The sequence below is a fragment of the Thermobia domestica genome, chromosome 10, assembly GCF_964235325.1.
Source record: "Thermobia domestica chromosome 10, izTheDome1.hap1.1, whole genome shotgun sequence".
In the NCBI taxonomy this organism is placed as follows: domain Eukaryota; kingdom Metazoa; phylum Arthropoda; class Insecta; order Zygentoma; family Lepismatidae; genus Thermobia; species Thermobia domestica.
The window spans coordinates 183489086-183508896 of NC_137463.1; the positions used below are offsets into that span (position 1 = coordinate 183489086).

The 19811-nt window shown below is 35.2% G+C and overlaps 1 protein-coding gene across 2 annotated transcripts in view; it reads right to left on the reverse strand.

The window, feature by feature from the left end:
• Positions 1–398: 398 nt before the first annotated feature.
• LOC145662868 (uncharacterized) overlaps positions 399–19811 on the reverse strand; it is a 219970-nt gene continuing 200557 nt past the window's right edge. For both annotated transcript variants that reach the window (XM_081728821.1, XM_081728822.1), the window contains exon 5: positions 399–1326. In XM_081728821.1, coding sequence (XP_081584947.1) covers positions 449–1326 — 878 coding nt within the window. In that variant the 3' untranslated portion in view covers positions 399–448. The remainder of the gene's footprint in view (positions 1327–19811) is intronic.

Sequence of the window (19811 nt, forward strand, 5' to 3'; positions counted from 1 at the left end):
AAATCTCTCCAAGATATTACTAAACTTTATTACACAAGTTTCAATGAATATCAAGTGATGGAAGATAATTAATGAACAAAAGAAACATTTTTTTTAAAGATTATTTATTTTTTAGACATAAGATCTCTCTTTCCATTCAAACAACAAACATAAAGATATCTTTATTGTGTATATTTCTCTTAAATATATTAATAATATGTGGGATCACATCACTAAGAAAGAAATAAGTTATGACATAAGCATGGCAGAGCACCGGTGTCAGTCTGAAATCCATTCATCACGAAAGAAGGCAGAAAAACAAGAAAGGAATTTATTTAACAATGGTCTTTATAAGAATGTGCTTTCTTGAATTAAGTAGTGATTCTTTAAAATTCTTTTGTTCCATCATTCATATTTGATTGTTTTACACATAAACAAAATAAACAAACAAAAACACACACGTTCACTGCTAGTACGGTCGCCAAACATCGGAATGTCTCGTCGTTGATGCACTGGTTGTGGTCGTCGGTGTCGTAGTCGTTGTCGATGACGAAATTCCGTTCTGTGTCGTCAACAATGTCTTAGATGACGTAACACAAGATGTCGTTACACTTTGGCTATGTTTTGTTGTCGATAGTTTCTTACTAGTATTATTGTTATTATTGTTTGTAACGTCTGTTATCACTGGCTTACACTCAACACCTATTTTACAATCGAGCGCGGTTGTTTCGTCTTTTGTTTTTGACACTGATGACAATTCACTATCACCAGAATACGCGTTAGTTCTTTGTGACGTCAGATGTGCCATAACTGCACTTTGCAAGTCTGATGTACCGTGAAAATGTTGTAACTGATTGTGCGCACCATAGAGCTGGGAATATAATAATGAAGGAGGCAATAATGGGGCATTTAAGAACAAACTACTAGCCGCCCCTGACCCATAATAGCCGTGACCACTAAGAAAAGATGGTAAACCATTATGAAGTGCTCCTAAGTGATGTCCTGCTGTCCCAATTAGCGACGTTAGGGGCAGCGATGGTGGGGCAGTAGCTGCTGAACCCGTTGAACCTGATCTGTGATGTGCACCATCCCGACCATTGGCTGTAGTAGTTCCGTTTAGCTGCGACGACGTCGACGATGATGACGATGATGAAGGTGGCGCATCTGTGACTGTGATGGATAATTCAGGAGACGTGGTTTGCCTGGGATTTGATCCTAGGCCTGTTGATGATGTGAAAATGCTTAGAGCGTGAAGGTCTGAAGTTTTAAGCCTACTTTCTGCAGCAGCCAAACTTGAAGTGATATCTGATGAAGTCACAACGGGGTGTCCAGATCTGCCTTCAGACACTACAAAGATAAAGAGATAATATTTAGATTCTAGAAAGAGATAGGCTAAAGAATTTTATTTTGAAAGAAAACGCAATTAAAAAAAAATATGTAAACGAAGAAAATAATACGCAATGTAGAGGAGTCGCTAAATATTAACTTTCTTTAACGAGGACGATTTACGAAACATCATCTACTAATCGAAATCATGATTATTCTTCAATAAAGTAACTTCCAATAAATCTTTTGTTATTGTTAATTATTCCATATCGGACTCCCGAAGAAAACTCATCGAAACAACTTATTGACCGTGCCAATAGCGACTACTCTCAATCATGATTCCGTTTTCTTTCAATTAGAAATAGAAAAGAAAGAGAAGAAAGTAGAAGGGTAAAAGAAGGAGGTAGGTAAGGAAGAAAGAAAAGAAATATGGTATTTTAATAAGAAGCAGATTACTGGATAATTCCGGAAATATAGTAAGAAGTCGAGAAAGTCGTTGAAAGATGAATCATTCTAAATGTTATTAACAACTAATCAATTTTGGAATGCTTCGAAATAGACACATGTTCCCTCATACCACCCAGACCTAGCTCCAGGCACCACGATCGTGGGGTTGCCCAGGCCTAGACCTGGAAACGAGAAAGGTGAAATTTAATTCTTTGTAATGTTATTCCAACCGGTGATTGATAACCATCCAGCATCTGAACTCTGTTCTCTAGGATCGACCACACATATGAATTAGCCAAGAAAAAAAAAATCAAACTTATAAACTCAATATAAATTTATGTATCGTATCAATAAGAATCTCAACTTCCTGGAAGAAAGATGTCGTATTTAGGCTTATTCTTGCTATTTTTGCTTCACTCCTCGAGCCGATTTAAACCGTTAGTGACGGTCCTTCATGACCTAGGTTATTTACCTTAACACATATATTAAAACATGACACATATATTACAGATGTTAATATGACAAATGATATTACTAAAATTACTTAAATTAAATCTATCATGCATTCACACACTCACTCACTCAGGACAGTGTATATATGTTTAAAGGAAAATCAACTAGCTACAAGGGTACAAATAGTTTATTACATTCATAGTGAAAAGAAAAGACAAAACAAATAATTATGGAAAAAAAATATTAAAAGCACAAATTCTTAGTTATATATTAATAGAGTACATAGTGTTATATTTTAGTAAATTTTTATATATTCAATCATATTGACAAAAGAAAAGAAAAAGGAATTATTACATATATCATATCTTAGGCATGCTAAAGCAAAATTATGATTTGCGACATATGCAAAGAACACACTTATTTCACTTTAAAAAAAAAATTGGACAAAGAGGAAAGAAAAAAAAACTTTTTGGTGTATTAGAACTTATATGAGTCTCTACCTCACATAGGGTAATAAAATATTAATGATTTTGAGCGTTCAAATCACAAATCACGCACTACTCATAGTGTCCAAAACATTTCGCTCCATTTGACTTAGTTTGTGTTTATATATATCTCTATATATATATATATATATATATATATCTATTGGTTTACAAAAACCATTCATTGACTATATTTAGGTTGTAACTCTTAACAGTTTTTATCTGCAATCGCACACTACGACGCTTTATATCCATCCAGGGATTTCGAAAAATCACTTTCACCAGAGGATGTTTCTCCTCTTAGACGGTCTATTTCCAAACTTATTAATCGAATAATTTCAAATTATTTATCCAACACTGGGACACGTCATGAGACCTTTCATTAGGATCACTTTCGTGTATGTTTATATGCATGGTTCGGATTTAATTAAAAAAAAAAACGATCTTCCACAGGTGTACGGAGTATGATGGTTCAAATTGAGGATAGAAGAAAGAAAAAAAAAAACTGGTCAAGTCATAGGATACATATGCAGGTGAGAAGGATTCAAGGTGCACTTTCCACAATGGTTTTAGGTTAGTCGTTCAGGAATAATATTCGTTATGGTATGGGTTACGTTTAGACCTGCCGTTACTTTCCAATACATGCCATTACAGAATTACATGAGGTATCATTTACATTTATTCAAAAGAAAAGGAAAATTACTTAAGTGCACGGCGGTATTCATGACAAAATCTACATTCTTAAATTCGTCAGAAAATTCACTGGTAAAACTATAGCAACCAATACACGTTTAGGGGGAACAGACACGAGCGCTCTTACATATATTCATAATACATTTAATATCATACTTTTACTTTAAAATCATATTCACATACTAATTACATATACATTTCGACGTATTCATTTCTCTCTATATATATATATATATATTTATATTCAATAAATGCGCACACATTTAAATTAATCACCCCAATAATAAAATCTTTACAAGGTTGCAAACATTGTCCAAAACAAATGACTTCCGACATTACATATGAAAAAGAAAATCGCTTTTCTACCTGATACCGCGCATCTATAAATTTTTAACTTTTATATAATCAATTCGTGTTTAAATCATGAAGGAAAAAAAAACTTTGTGAGGCAGGCACGTAACACAGAGCATTTCTAGATATAACTAGGTAAATCAAAATACAATTTCTGGGCCCAGGTTAACTACAAAGTAATTGAAAACCAAAACAGAAAGGAAAGTGACCAACGGATTAAAAAAAACTTAAGAGGAACGACGGTGAAAGAACGTAATCGAAGTGTCGTCAAATACTAAGTCTTTGTTCATTTCAGCGATAGGTCAAAATGTGATGGAGGACCCAATCATTATCTACTCCATTCATGAATCGTGTCTTGCAACGTCTCAGCTGGTAATTTCAGATCAGAGTTGTACGTTAAATAAATCGTAAGTAACAAGTTCAGAATCTCGGGGGGGGGGGGGGGGAAGGTTGAAAAAAAAATTAAAAAAACTTGAAGAAATGAAGACAGAGAGAGAGATAGAGAAGAAGGAAGACTAAGAATAGGGGCGCCAAAGACTTAAGTGAGAAATAACTAACGCTACAAAGTTAGAAGTCGAATTTCGCTCTCAACAAAATCCATAGCCAAAATATTCTTAACATGCCAAAAAGGGTGGTCTACTCAAATACGTAGACTCAAGGGGCGCCCTGCTGCCAAGGATGCAAGTTCTGTGTCCATCAGATCCCAATCCCACAAGAGTTGGCTTGTAAGATTGAAATCCGATCCCCGTATCCGGCCCAGACCAGCAGGATAAAAGGAGAGGGGGAAAGGGACCAGGTAACTGCGTCCCCAATTTTGAAATCTCTAAGTAAAAAAAAAAATATTCGACCCCTTAGAAAAACTAAGAAGGTTCGAGGACAGTAATGAAACTAGAATAGAAGTATTATCTAAGATATCCCTAACTAATGATTTGCCGAAATAAAAAAAAATTAAATAAACTGAATTTTGGATCGGTGATTTCTATGCCAAACCTCACCGATAGCTACCCCGCGCAGACACGCCACGGTCTGGGATGTCGTTAATTTCCCTCGTCTAATTAAACTAAGAAAAGAAATGAAAATACTTAAAGGGACTAGGGTCGACATCCGGGTACGCGATAAATAAATTTCAATAACTAATTGTTTTGATTCTGTAACCCTATCAGGAATGTCGCCTCCATGAACATTGTAAGCTAGCCTGAGTAGGTAACGTGAAGAAAAAAAAATCTCACGGAGTGGTACATTCTATTGTTAAAACCGACCAGAAAATATAATTCACTACAGCCCTGTTGTATAACTACCACTGTCTTTTCACAATTTAATATTCAATATGTCTAGTCAGCGATTATATGATGCTACCCATTCTATCAGATGGTATTACTATGGTTGATGATTATTATTATAACACATAAACTACAAAGTATTACCGTAGTCCGACTATACATCGCCCTCCGGTCCGCGTGATATTATGGTGCAGGGGTCAGAACCTGAGATGTTTGTAGTTATACGTCTCTATTCAATATCTATATATCAACACGCGGCGAAGTACTCACTGGGCTACTATATATTTTTAACTATATGGGTGTCCTATCTACTATATTCATTTACTATAATATTCATATACTTCATATTCATATTCATAATAATATTCATATAATATTCGTATCATCATTCTTTTCATTCACTACGACGCTATATCTTACGAACACCCTGTTTCCTCTATCTACGCCCAGCCTATATACACATTTCATCATAATACTTTAAAATCTATAGTCACTACAAACATTTCCCATTCCGATCACCGCACGACAACCTCACTCGAACTCAAGACTCTTTCACACACACACAATACTATGTAATACCTGGTAGCTTTATTAAGAACGAAAAAAAAATCGTACGTATGTTCACTGAAAAATAGAATTATCTGCGATAATATTTAATATTTATGAAATTCTGCATCAACAATGAAATTCTACAGCCACGAAGAAAAATGAACATCTAATATAATTCCAAAGCGAAGAACTAGCATCATATCGCCCGACTTCTGTTAAAAAATTTACGTATTGTTTATTTACTTAAATATCTCGATTTCTAGACTATGCAGAATGTTGAAACTTTCAGAATATATTAATTTTGGGTCACTTGACCTAACTGTACATTCATATGGGCTGTGAATTATACCTTCTAGGTTTTATTTCGGAAAGAAAGGTCAATTTCATGAAATCTAAATCACTAAGCACCTCGACAGAAGAATGGCGGTTAGTACTAACTTTTAACACTAGGGCTAGCGACGATGTAATCAACCCTTGAACAACTGAATGTGACCTTGTACACGGAATTATTATACTATATTACGTTCACTTAATGACGGAGTAATAAAAATTTATCGCATAGTAAATACTACATTGTCCAACACACTCTTTCATCACTTAATTATCACTATCACTGATACTACATTACAAATATACACATACTACTCGAACTACAAGACACATCATGCCACATTCATACTACACACTACATTAATACATGTTATACTAATAAATATACACAGAAAACATTCATATTTTACCATTTTAAATCGGCTCTATGAAAGGAAAGGGGAAGAAAGGAAACAAATGAACAGGGCCAACTGGCCCTTATATTTACTAAATCATATTCTTGAAATCAACCTGTTTAATTAATGCCCTGAGGGGACATATCGGAGTATTAGCTAGCAATAGGACCCCTGCCCTGAAGGGGCAGGAACCCGGAACAAACTGAATGTTCAACTCATCCCGCTGGAAGCCGTACTCCCAATTTGGGAGTCAGATAGGAGCCCTTACTGAAATTTACACGTGCATTGTGATTACCGGACTGACTACCACAAAATTAAATACCGCCATGTATGTAATTAAAAAAAAATCACTCACTAACTACATAAACAAATCTATAATGGACAGGTCTTGTAACCCTCAATTAGTAGGAAAATTGGGAGGTAGAAATATGATGGGAAACACTGATCTTCTGAACCGGTTTTAGGAAAGAAAAACAGAAATCACACTACTTCTGAATCCTGTCCATATCGATCGGCAGATGAAATCATGGCGTCATTATCTTATGGTTCCTATCTTTGCTTTTTTGTCCAGTTTTGACTAGGAAATTTAACAGTTTTTGGCTCCTCGAGACTTCCAGAGATTTAGAGGTTAAAAAAAACTCCCAAATATTACCTTTTTTGCAGCTTTCTACTCCTTTTCAACGTTTTTGCTGCTAGACGATCCGAATCTGGCTGTTGTCAGCGAGATTTTCCGGCGTAGAATGGAATAATTGCGCCCTAATATCATCGCGTGGGTTTATCAGCCAATCAAAACTAAGCATTTTGGCGGTGGGGCTTTGAAGCGAATAAAATTTGGTAAAATCTGGATCAAACTAGATTTTAGAAGGACCTAGGTATCTAAAAGAGAGGTGAAGGGTGGTCCTGAAAATTCTGTCGAATTTTAGATTGGTTATTTGATCTGGAAAGTTCCGTCCAATAGTGGATCTATATTTTCGGATAGCACTGACACCGTAAGAATTGTAATAATCCATTTACATATCCATATACAAGACTTATAACTAAGTTAAAATATAAATAAAGGTATTGATTCCCAAAACTATAATTCCTAATGAATTTTTTACAGTTTTTCCATGTTAATTTGAAATAGAATAACGAACAGAATTACGAATTATATGACCAGCCAGAAATTTTTTGTTAAACATCAAGTACAGTCGGTGCAAAAAATTTTGGGCACCCTCCTATTAAGAACATAATATCATTAGACTGTAATGGCACATTACAGTTCCCCGGCGTCGTTAAAAAAAATTTTGTTTGAATAACAAAATTTTGTCGAATAGAATTAACATGTATTAATACTAATAAACTAACTACTCACTCATACTCTCATACACTCAAATGAGACAGTGTAACATTCACTTTGGGTATTGAGATAGAAGTTCCCGTTTTTTGTCCTCAGTACAGTTGAAAAGTTTAAGATTTTGGAAATTGTGAGTTCACCTTTTAGGTAGCAGGAAAACACGAGGCAACCAGTTCGCAATGTTCCCATCAAACGTGGGAAAACGTTCAATATCCCGGAGGGACACTTTAGAGCTCATACTAACATAAGTAGGGGAATTGTTGGTGGGAATTAACATATTATCCTGTAAAATCGGAGTCGTCACCGGATTTACCACCGACGACGTAGTAGCGGTGTTATAATTACCCATGTAAGTGAAAGGGATTCTGTTGGTCGTATTGAGTATGTTGGGCTCCATCCCCGGACCAATCGCACCCATGAACAACGACTCAGAATGGCACCCATCTCCTCTTCCCGGCAACACACTATGTGATTGTATACCTCCATGTAAGGAGGGAGCACTCACGCTAGTGACCGTAGTCGTCACAACACTCGACTGATTCGGCACACTATTGGAATTGAACCACGACTTGGGTTCTGACCGATACATGGGGTAGTGAGTCGCAATATCCCGTGCATCAACTGACGTTAAATTTTCTTTTCCTGCGCCACGGGTAGTTGTAGCGGGTAATATTTCTGAGGAATCGCTACCGGGGAAAGGATAGGTTACCTCTGATTTTTCGCGACTAGATTTTGTCATTTCTTTTTGAATATTTGCTATCTCATTTTGAATTTTCGAAACTTTCTGGTCAGTTACTTCCAGTTCGGTTTTCAATGATAAGTCTGACAAGGTTGACTTTAAACTATCAATTTCGGCCTGCTGTGTTTCTAATTTATTGTTAATCTTGTGCAATTTAGTATCTATTTGTTCGATTTCAGAATTTACATGATCTAATTTACTTTCAGTCTCCTGCTGAAGTTGCTTTATGGACTGTTGAGCCTCGCATCTGACCAAATCGATGTCAGTAGACGTTTGCTCTCTCAATTTGTTTATTGAGGAAGCAAAGTCCAAACATATGTTGTCTATTTTGTGAGTTAATACTTCGAATCGAGATTCGGTTTCTCGGTTCGAGGCATCTATTTTTTCATTCATTTCCCGGCTATTCTTATTCATTTCGCGTCTCATTTCCAGGCTATTTTCATTCATTTCGCGTCTCATTTCCAGGCTATTTTCATCTATTTTTTCATTTATTTCGCGTCTCATTTCCCGGCTATTTTCATTCATTTCGCGTCTCATTTCCTGTAGCATTTGTTGTAATGAAAGGAGGAGAGCGTCATTATTAGACGACCCAGTCTTCCTTTGCTTTTCTTTGGGTTTATCACCAATTGGATCCCCATCTCTTTCATCATCATCGAGGTCAGATATCTCCACTGGAGATATTTGGCCTCGGTTTTTCGGAGTACTATACCCTCGCTCACCGTCCGAATCGGGATGCTCATTTTCTTTTTCAGAGGATAAACTCATGGGTTCACGCGACTGGTGGAGCTTCCCCTCACATTCTTTACAATATTTGACTATCTCACCAGCCCGGACCTTTTCTGCATTTTCCGCAGTATCCTCTAAATTAATACAACTGAAATGGATCCATTTCAGCCCACATTCGTGACACCTCACTAGCCTACGAGAGACGCGAGCTCTTTTCTCACTACTTTCTAAAGTACATTGTGTACATGAGACTTCCGCGTTCTCGTGTGATACGACTTCTCTATTGGTTGCCATAGCTTACACCCAAAAAGACACAATATAAACACATGCAATTATATACTTATCAACTAACAAGACTTATTATTCAAGTACTATTCATAAATTAAGGGACTCCTATCTAATTCCCTCCTTGGGTCAACTTCCAGCATTTTCAAATTTTAGAATTTACTTTGACAAATTCCTTCATTTCCCCCTTTCTACAGAGAGAGACAAAGATAGCAGAACAGCCAATGACTACGACTATTTAATCTCACTATAACTTTTTAATTATGCACCTTTTGTGGCCAAGTCAATATGTGCTCGATCCTAAACAGTGTTTAATAAATAATTTCAGATTCGTTACCAGGGAAAACAATTGTTTCCATGGTAACTGTCCGATGTCAACGGTCGCCAATATTGAAAGAAAACTTCTGTCCGTTGCCATAGAAACCGTCGTTTCTAGGGCAACAGATCCTGTCACGGTTAGCCAGAATTGAAAGAAGACGTAAAAATTTAACGAAGATAAAAAGCTAATGTAGAGTTGGAGAGGAGTCGCTAAAATTAATTTTCTTTAACGAGGACGATTTACGAAACATCATCTACTAATCGAAATCATGATTATTCTTCAATAAAGTAACTTCCAATAAATCTTTTGTTATTGTTAATTATTCCATATCGGACTCCCGAAGAAAACTCATCGAAACAACTTATTGACCGTGCCAATAGCGACTACTCTCAATCATGATTCCGTTTTCTTTCAATTAGAAATAGAAAAGAAAGAGAAGAAAGTAGAAGGGTAAAAGAAGGAGGTAGGTAAGGAAGAAAGAAAAGAAATATGGTATTTTAATAAGAAGCAGATTACTGGATAATTCCGGAAATATAGTAAGAAGTCGAGAAAGTCGTTGAAAGATGAATCATTCTAAATGTTATTAACAACTAATCAATTTTGGAATGCTTCGAAATAGACACATGTTCCCTCATACCACCCAGACCTAGCTCCAGGCACCACGATCGTGGGGTTGCCCAGGCCTAGACCTGGAAACGAGAAAGGTGAAATTTAATTCTTTGTAATGTTATTCCAACCGGTGATTGATAACCATCCAGCATCTGAACTCTGTTCTCTAGGATCGACCACACATATGAATTAGCCAAGAAAAAAAAAATCAAACTTATAAACTCAATATAAATTTATGTATCGTATCAATAAGAATCTCAACTTCCTGGAAGAAAGATGTCGTATTTAGGCTTATTCTTGCTATTTTTGCTTCACTCCTCGAGCCGATTTAAACCGTTAGTGACGGTCCTTCATGACCTAGGTTATTTACCTTAACACATATATTAAAACATGACACATATATTACAGATGTTAATATGACAAATGATATTACTAAAATTACTTAAATTAAATCTATCATGCATTCACACACTCACTCACTCAGGACAGTGTATATATGTTTAAAGGAAAATCAACTAGCTACAAGGGTACAAATAGTTTATTACATTCATAGTGAAAAGAAAAGACAAAACAAATAATTATGGAAAAAAAATATTAAAAGCACAAATTCTTAGTTATATATTAATAGAGTACATAGTGTTATATTTTAGTAAATTTTTATATATTCAATCATATTGACAAAAGAAAAGAAAAAGGAATTATTACATATATCATATCTTAGGCATGCTAAAGCAAAATTATGATTTGCGACATATGCAAAGAAGACACTTATTTCACTTTAAAAAAAAAAATTGGACAAAGAGGAAAGAAAAAAAAACTTTTTGGTGTATTAGAACTTATATGAGTCTCTACCTCACATAGGGTAATAAAATATTAATGATTTTGAGCGTTCAAATCACAAATCACGCACTACTCATAGTGTCCAAAACATTTCGCTCCATTTGACTTAGTTTGTGTTTATATATATCTCTATATATATATATATATATATCTATTGGTTTACAAAAACCATTCATTGACTATATTTAGGTTGTAACTCTTAACAGTTTTTATCTGCAATCGCACACTACGACGCTTTATATCCATCCAGGGATTTCGAAAAATCACTTTCACCAGAGGATGTTTCTCCTCTTAGACGGTCTATTTCCAAACTTATTAATCGAATAATTTCAAATTATTTATCCAACACTGGGACACGTCATGAGACCTTTCATTAGGATCACTTTCGTGTATGTTTATATGCATGGTTCGGATTTAATTAAAAAAAAAAAACGATCTTCCACAGGTGTACGGAGTATGATGGTTCAAATTGAGGATAGAAGAAAAAAAACTGGTCAAGTCATAGGATACATATGCAGGTGAGAAGGATTCAAGGTGCACTTTCCACAATGGTTTTAGGTTAGTCGTTCAGGAATAATATTCGTTATGGTATGGGTTACGTTTAGACCTGCCGTTACTTTCCAATACATGCCATTACAGAATTACATGAGGTATCATTTACATTTATTCAAAAGAAAAGGAAAATTACTTAAGTGCACGGCGGTATTCATGACAAAATCTACATTCTTAAATTCGTCAGAAAATTCACTGGTAAAACTATAGCAACCAATACACGTTTAGGGGGAACAGACACGAGCGCTCTTACATATATTCATAATACATTTAATATCATACTTTTACTTTAAAATCATATTCACATACTAATTACATATACATTTCGACGTATTCATTTCTCTCTCTCTCTATATATATATATATATTTATATTCAATAAATGCGCACACATTTAAATTAATCACCCCAATAATAAAATCTTTACAAGGTTGCAAACATTGTCCAAAACAAATGACTTCCGACATTACATATGAAAAAGAAAATCGCTTTTCTACCTGATACCGCGCATCTATAAATTTTTAACTTTTATATAATCAATTCGTGTTTAAATCATGAAGGAAAAAAAAAACTTTGTGAGGCAGGCACGTAACACAGAGCATTTCTAGATATAACTAGGTAAATCAAAATACAATTTCTGGGCCCAGGTTAACTACAAAGTAATTGAAAACCAAAACAGAAAGGAAAGTGACCAACGGATTAAAAAAAACTTAAGAGGAACGACGGTGAAAGAACGTAATCGAAGTGTCGTCAAATACTAAGTCTTTGTTCATTTCAGCGATAGGTCAAAATGTGATGGAGGACCCAATCATTATCTACTCCATTCATGAATCGTGTCTTGCAACGTCTCAGCTGGTAATTTCAGATCAGAGTTGTACGTTAAATAAATCGTAAGTAACAAGTTCAAAATCTCGGGGGGGGGAAGGTTGAAAAAAAAATTAAAAAAACTTGAAAAAATGAAGACAGAGAGAGAGATAGAGAAGAAGGAAGACTAAGAATAGGGGCGCCAAAGACTTAAGTGAGAAATAACTAACGCTACAAAGTTAGAAGTCGAATTTCGCTCTCAACAAAATCCATAGCCAAAATATTCTTAACATGCCAAAAAGGGTGGTCTACTCAAATACGTAGACTCAAGGGGCGCCCTGCTGCCAAGGATGCAAGTTCTGTGTCCATCAGATCCCAATCCCACAAGAGTTGGCTTGTAAGATTGAAATCCGATCCCCGTATCCGGCCCAGACCAGCAGGATAAAAGGAGAGGGGGAAAGGGACCAGGTAACTGCGTCCCCAATTTTGAAATCTCTAAGTAAAAAAAAAATATTCGACCCCTTAGAAAAACTAAGAAGGTTCGAGGACAGTAATGAAACTAGAATAGAAGTATTATCTAAGATATCCCTAACTAATGATTTGCCGAAATAAAAAAAAATTAAATAAACTGAATTTTGGATCGGTGATTTCTATGCCAAACCTCACCGATAGCTACCCCGCGCAGACACGCCACGGTCTGGGATGTCGTTAATTTCCCTCGTCTAATTAAACTAAGAAAAGAAATGAAAATACTTAAAGGGACTAGGGGTCGACATCCGGGTACGCGATAAATAAATTTCAATAACTAATTGTTTTGATTCTGTAACCCTATCAGGAATGTCGCCTCCATGAACATTGTAAGCTAGCCTGAGTAGGTAACGTGAAGAAAAAAAAAATCTCACGGAGTGGTACATTCTATTGTTAAAACCGACCAGAAAATATAATTCACTACAGCCCTGTTGTATAACTACCACTGTCTTTTCACAATTTAATATTCAATATGTCTAGTCAGCGATTATATGATGCTACCCATTCTATCAGATGGTATTACTATGGTTGATGATTATTATTATAACACATAAACTACAAAGTATTACCGTAGTCCGACTATACATCGCCCTCCGGTCCGCGTGATATTATGGTGCAGGGGTCAGAACCTGAGATGTTTGTAGTTATACGTCTCTATTCAATATCTATATATCAACACGCGGCGAAGTACTCACTGGGCTACTATATATTTTTAACTATATGGGTGTCCTATCTACTATATTCATTTACTATAATATTCATATACTTCATATTCATATTCATAATAATATTCATATAATATTCGTATCATCATTCTTTTCATTCACTACGACGCTATATCTTACGAACACCCTGTTTCCTCTATCTACGCCCAGCCTATATACACATTTCATCATAATACTTTAAAATCTATAGTCACTACAAACATTTCCCATTCCGATCACCGCACGACAACCTCACTCGAACTCAAGACTCTTTCACACACACACAATACTATGTAATACCTGGTAGCTTTATTAAGAACGAAAAAAAAAATCGTACGTATGTTCACTGAAAAATAGAATTATCTGCGATAATATTTAATATTTATGAAATTCTGCATCAACAATGAAATTCTACAGCCACGAAGAAAAATGAACATCTAATATAATTCCAAAGCGAAGAACTAGCATCATATCGCCCGACTTCTGTTAAAAAATTTACGTATTGTTTATTTACTTAAATATCTCGATTTCTAGACTATGCAGAATGTTGAAACTTTCAGAATATATTAATTTTGGGTCACTTGACCTAACTGTACATTCATATGGGCTGTGAATTATACCTTCTAGGTTTTATTTCGGAAAGAAAGGTCAATTTCATGAAATCTAAATCACTAAGCACCTCGACAGAAGAATGGCGGTTAGTACTAACTTTTAACACTAGGGCTAGCGACGATGTAATCAACCCTTGAACAACTGAATGTGACCTTGTACACGGAATTATTATACTATATTACGTTCACTTAATGACGGAGTAATAAAAATTTATCGCATAGTAAATACTACACTGTCCAACACACTCTTTCATCACTTAATTATCACTATCACTGATACTACATTACAAATATACACATACTACTCGAACTACAAGACACATCATGCCACATTCATACTACACACTACATTAATACATGTTATACTAATAAATATACACAGAAAACATTCATATTTTACCATTTTAAATCGGCTCTATGAAAGGAAAGGGGAAGAAAGGAAACAAATGAACAGGGCCAACTGGCCCTTATATTTACTAAATCATATTCTTGAAATCAACCTGTTTAATTAATGCCCTGAGGGGACATATCGGAGTATTAGCTAGCAATAGGACCCCTGCCCTGAAGGGGCAGGAACCCGGAACAAACTGAATGTTCAACTCATCCCGCTGGAAGCCGTACTCCCAATTTGGGAGTCAGATAGGAGCCCTTACTGAAATTTACACGTGCATTGTGATTACCGGACTGACTACCACAAAATTAAATACCGCCATGTATGTAATTAAAAAAAAAAATCACTCACTAACTACATAAACAAATCTATAATGGACAGGTCTTGTAACCCTCAATTAGTAGGAAAATAGGGAGGTAGAAATATGATGGGAAACACTGATCTTCTGAACCGGTTTTAGGAAAGAAAAACAGAAATCACACTACTTCTGAATCCTGTCCATATCGATCGGCAGATGAAATCATGGCGTCATTATCTTATGGTTCCTATCTTTGCTTTTTTGTCCAGTTTTGACTAGGAAATTTAACAGTTTTTGGCTCCTCGAGACTTCCAGAGATTTAGAGGTTAAAAAAAACTCCCAAATATTACCTTTTTTGCAGCTTTCTACTCCTTTTCAACGTTTTTGCTGCTAGACGATCCGAATCTGGCTGTTGTCAGCGAGATTTTCCGGCGTAGAATGGAATAATTGCGCCCTAATATCATCGCGTGGGTTTATCAGCCAATCAAAACTAAGCATTTTGGCGGTGGGGCTTTGAAGCGAATAAAATTTGGTAAAATCTGGATCAAACTAGATTTTAGAAGGACCTAGGTATCTAAAAGAGAGGTGAAGGGTGGTCCTGAAAATTCTGTCGAATTTTAGATTGGTTATTTGATCTGGAAAGTTCCGTCCAATAGTGGATCTATATTTTCGGATAGCACTGACACCGTAAGAATTGTAATAATCCATTTACATATCCATATACAAGACTTATAACTAAGTTAAAATATAAATAAAGGTATTGATTCCCAAAACTATAATTCCTAATGAATTTTTTACAGTTTTTCCATGTTAATTTGAAATAGAATAACGAACAGAATTACGAATTATATGACCAGCCAGAAATTTTTTGTTAAACATCAAGTACAGTCGGTGCAAAAAATTTCGGGCACCCTCCTATTAAGAACATAATATCATTAGACTGTAATGGCACATTACAATTTTGTATAGGCTATATATTGTAAGACAAATTTGCATTTATATCTATCAAACAAATAATTTAACAAATATGTGAGATACAACTTACGGCACATTCAGTAAACAAGATAGTCAAGCACACTTTTGGCCATTTTGGATATATTTCATCTTTAAGTACCCGGCTATTTGAGGCGATCGCAAAGCGTATTTATTGCTCATGCGTACTCTTGGAATACGCTGACCGTGTAAATAAATGTAGATGGCTAATCATAAACGCGAAAGCAATAAAATCGCTGGGAAAACGTCGGCTCGAGCGTATTTGGTGCGGGTCGGAACAATAGACCGCCTGCTGTTTAAAAGATTTCAAAAGGAAGGGAAAAAAAGGAAAGACGTGTTGCCAGGCAAAGGGATTGTAGCAAGAAACAGCTGTTTGGAAGATGGTTTGTGCAGAGTATTGGAACTCTGCTATTACACACCTGGACCTGGCAAAAAAGACCTGGAAACCCTGACTGGCTCACAGTATGATTTACACATATGGTGAAAGTAAAATTACTGAATAGCCACTTTGGCCGCGTTCGCTACAGGGGGTAACGCTTTCTCGACTAGCCTAGGACTAAGACATTTATCTGAAGCTCCTTTTAGAGCTTAAAAGATTCATTTCTAGACATTGTAATTAACTTATAATCTTAAAAAAAAAAAAAAAAAGTTGACCTTTTAATGTAGCTAAGCGTGCTAACTTTATTTCTCTTTTTATCATAACTTTCGTAAATGGATTTGATTCCCTTGTGCTCTGAATACCCCATATGGAATCATATTTCCTTTTTTTTAACGCTTGTTCATTGTTTTCAAGCTAAAATGTGAATTCCATGATTTTTAGAAGCATCCATGAGTTTTGAATAACCTATTATATAGTTTTTTTGAACTTTGTAAAAGAAGGTTCCTACACTACAAGTCATTGAATTTCTGTGAATTTTTAAAAGAAAATTTCTAGATTTTCAGTTACAAAATTCACGATTTTCTTTAAAACTGAAGCTTGTGAAAAAGAAAAAAATTATCAGCATCACTAACTATAACTATTTTCATTCAGAGGCTGTTAACTGTGTTAACCGAATTGCGTATAGTTGCGCACAAGACGAGACAAAATTTTCGTCAAGAGATTCGAAACGAGACAGAGCTCTTTCATTACAAACTGATATATTTTCTACACAAGACAAGGGGCACTGTGGCGCAATGATTAAGCGTTTACCTCTGGTGCATGAGGTCCCTAGCTCCATCACGGTCAGATGAGTTTGTGATGAATAACACCGTGTCTGTGAGTTTTCTCGGCGTACTCCTGTTTTCTAAGCTATTCCTTTCGGTTCAAAGATCAAGAACAAATTAAAGACTATTGTTTCCGGTTCAACTATCATATAAGTTTCTATTTATCTTTTTAAAATTAACATTACTTATATTCTTAGCTTGTTTTCAAATCTATTATGTTTATATATCAAATATGCTTCATGAACTTAACACAAGTCCAGCTGAAAATATAGAATTTTTACAGTTCTTAAATTGCCAAAAACAAAGTATAAGTCACTGCATTCGATTATTCTATTAAAAATAAAGTAAGTTATTGTTTTAGACTCAATTAATAATTTACAAAGTACAGACTATTGTTTTTGAAAACAAATTATAGGTTATTTCTTTCGATTCAACTATCAGAACCAAAGTATAAACTATTACTTTCGGTCTAATTATCAATGACAAAATATAAAGACTTTCTATCAACAAAAAAACTTTTAAACATAGTACAAACTATAGCTTTCGATTTACTATCAGAAACAAATGATAGACTATTGCTTTCGATTTAATTACTAATATCAAAGTACAGGAACTTTGTAGTAGTAATAAAACTTTTAGAAACAAAGCATAAGCTATTCCTTTCGGTTCAAAGATCAAGAATAAATTATAGACTATTGTTTTCGGTTCAACTATCATAGTAAGAATATAGTGATGTTACTATTTATTCTTTTTTTGAAAAAACTAATATATTTTATATTCTTAGTTTGTTTTCAAATCTACTATGTTTACATTACATATATTTACTTCATTCACTTAACATAAATCGAGTTGAGAATATGGAATTTTCACAGTTCTTAAATTAAAGGAAAGCCATATCAAGAGGTACACGTGCCTTTAGAGTACCTACATATAGGAGTGCAAGTTAATTTTCAATAATTTTCTTTAATTAAAAATGCTCCTTTCATTTTTTTCTCTTCCTTTTCTGTTGCAATTCAGAAAAAAACTTTTTCCTTTTAATTTTGTTTTTTTTTTAATTTTTTATTATTTTTTTTAATTGCGTGTGGAAGGAGAGTTCCCTTGGACTCTGTACGTAGATTAAATTCTAAGGAAAAGTTTTGTGGGTTTACACGACGCGTACAAAGTTGTAACCACAGATCTCGTTGGCCTGTCATTACCAGGTACTTCGTCTTGGAAGATAGCATAACGAAGATTGACATTTCGCTTGTTGAAACTGAAAATTAAATTAGAGAATTGCTTTAACAACACAAATACGTACGCCATTTTCGTTTGGCCCTTTGCTTAACCTGGTTCTTCCGTTCTAAATTCACGACACAGTCTTCGAAGCTAGTCTAGGTGTGTAGGAAAGTTAAGCAAGTCTAATAGCCAGAGCCGTAAGATAATGCGGAAATTGAATGCAATTAATTAGTATTCTTTTTAAACCATCTTATTCTGAGTTTATTCGTTTTAGCTCTTTCGGACATAATAGTTTTGCAATGTGGAGGTCCCCGAAGAAAAAGAAGCTAGTTGCCCTACACTACCACTGTTGACTTAATAGTCGCACTTAGTTACAAAAGCTAAATGGAACAGAAGCTTTAAGCAAGACAAACTAGTGATGAACAAGAATCTAAAGTTGAAGTTGTAGTTGTCAAGTCTCGAAAATGTATCGTGAAAAATAAGGTCTCGAATAGCAAGAATTTATCTACTGCTAAGTGGAATAGTCTTGTCTGAAAACTCGTAACGTGCTCTCCCCATTGATCTACTAGCTAACGCACAAGCCCTTAGTGTGTTGGGTCCCGGGTTCAATTCCTAATGAGAGACCTTTGAAATTTGAACTCATTACGATGGTTAATATTAAAACCTTAAACTCTGGGTCTACACCTCACAAACCCTCGGTGCTGAAATCATCATCATAGTTATTCTGCCATCATTAACAGGTCACTTGCTACAACTGAGAAGCTTCCATGCTCCAAGTTCTTCCGCTAACCTCTTCGTCTTCACGTACGATTTCTCTGTTTTGATATCGTCCATTAACTGTAGTCTCCTTCGTCCCCTCCCTCTCTTTCCTGCCACCATATCCTCTAAAACGTATCTCATGATACAGTTCCTTCTTAGCCAATGTCTCAATGAGTTTCTATTCCTGTTCTTAATAATATCTAAAATTGTTCTTTTCTCCCCCACCATTTGTAACACCCTCTTCTTCGTTTACCGCTCAACCAGTTAATTCTCTCCATTCTTCTCCACACTTACATTTCGAAAGCTTCCAGTCATTTTTCATCTTTTTTTTATAATGTCCATGTTTCTGACCCATACAGCACAATACTCCACACGAAGCAATTTATAAGTCTTTTTCTCAACTCTGTTCAAGGTCCCACAAAATAGCATTTTCTTCCTCCTGAAGGTATATTTTGCCATTCCTATCCTTGCTTTTATTTCACATTCACACTTCATATCTTCACTAATAATATTACCAAGGTAGCAAAAACTAGTCGGCTGTTCTATTTTCTCCTCTCCTACTTCTATATTTGACACAGAGACGCTAAAATTCGACCAACCCAGAAAATCGAA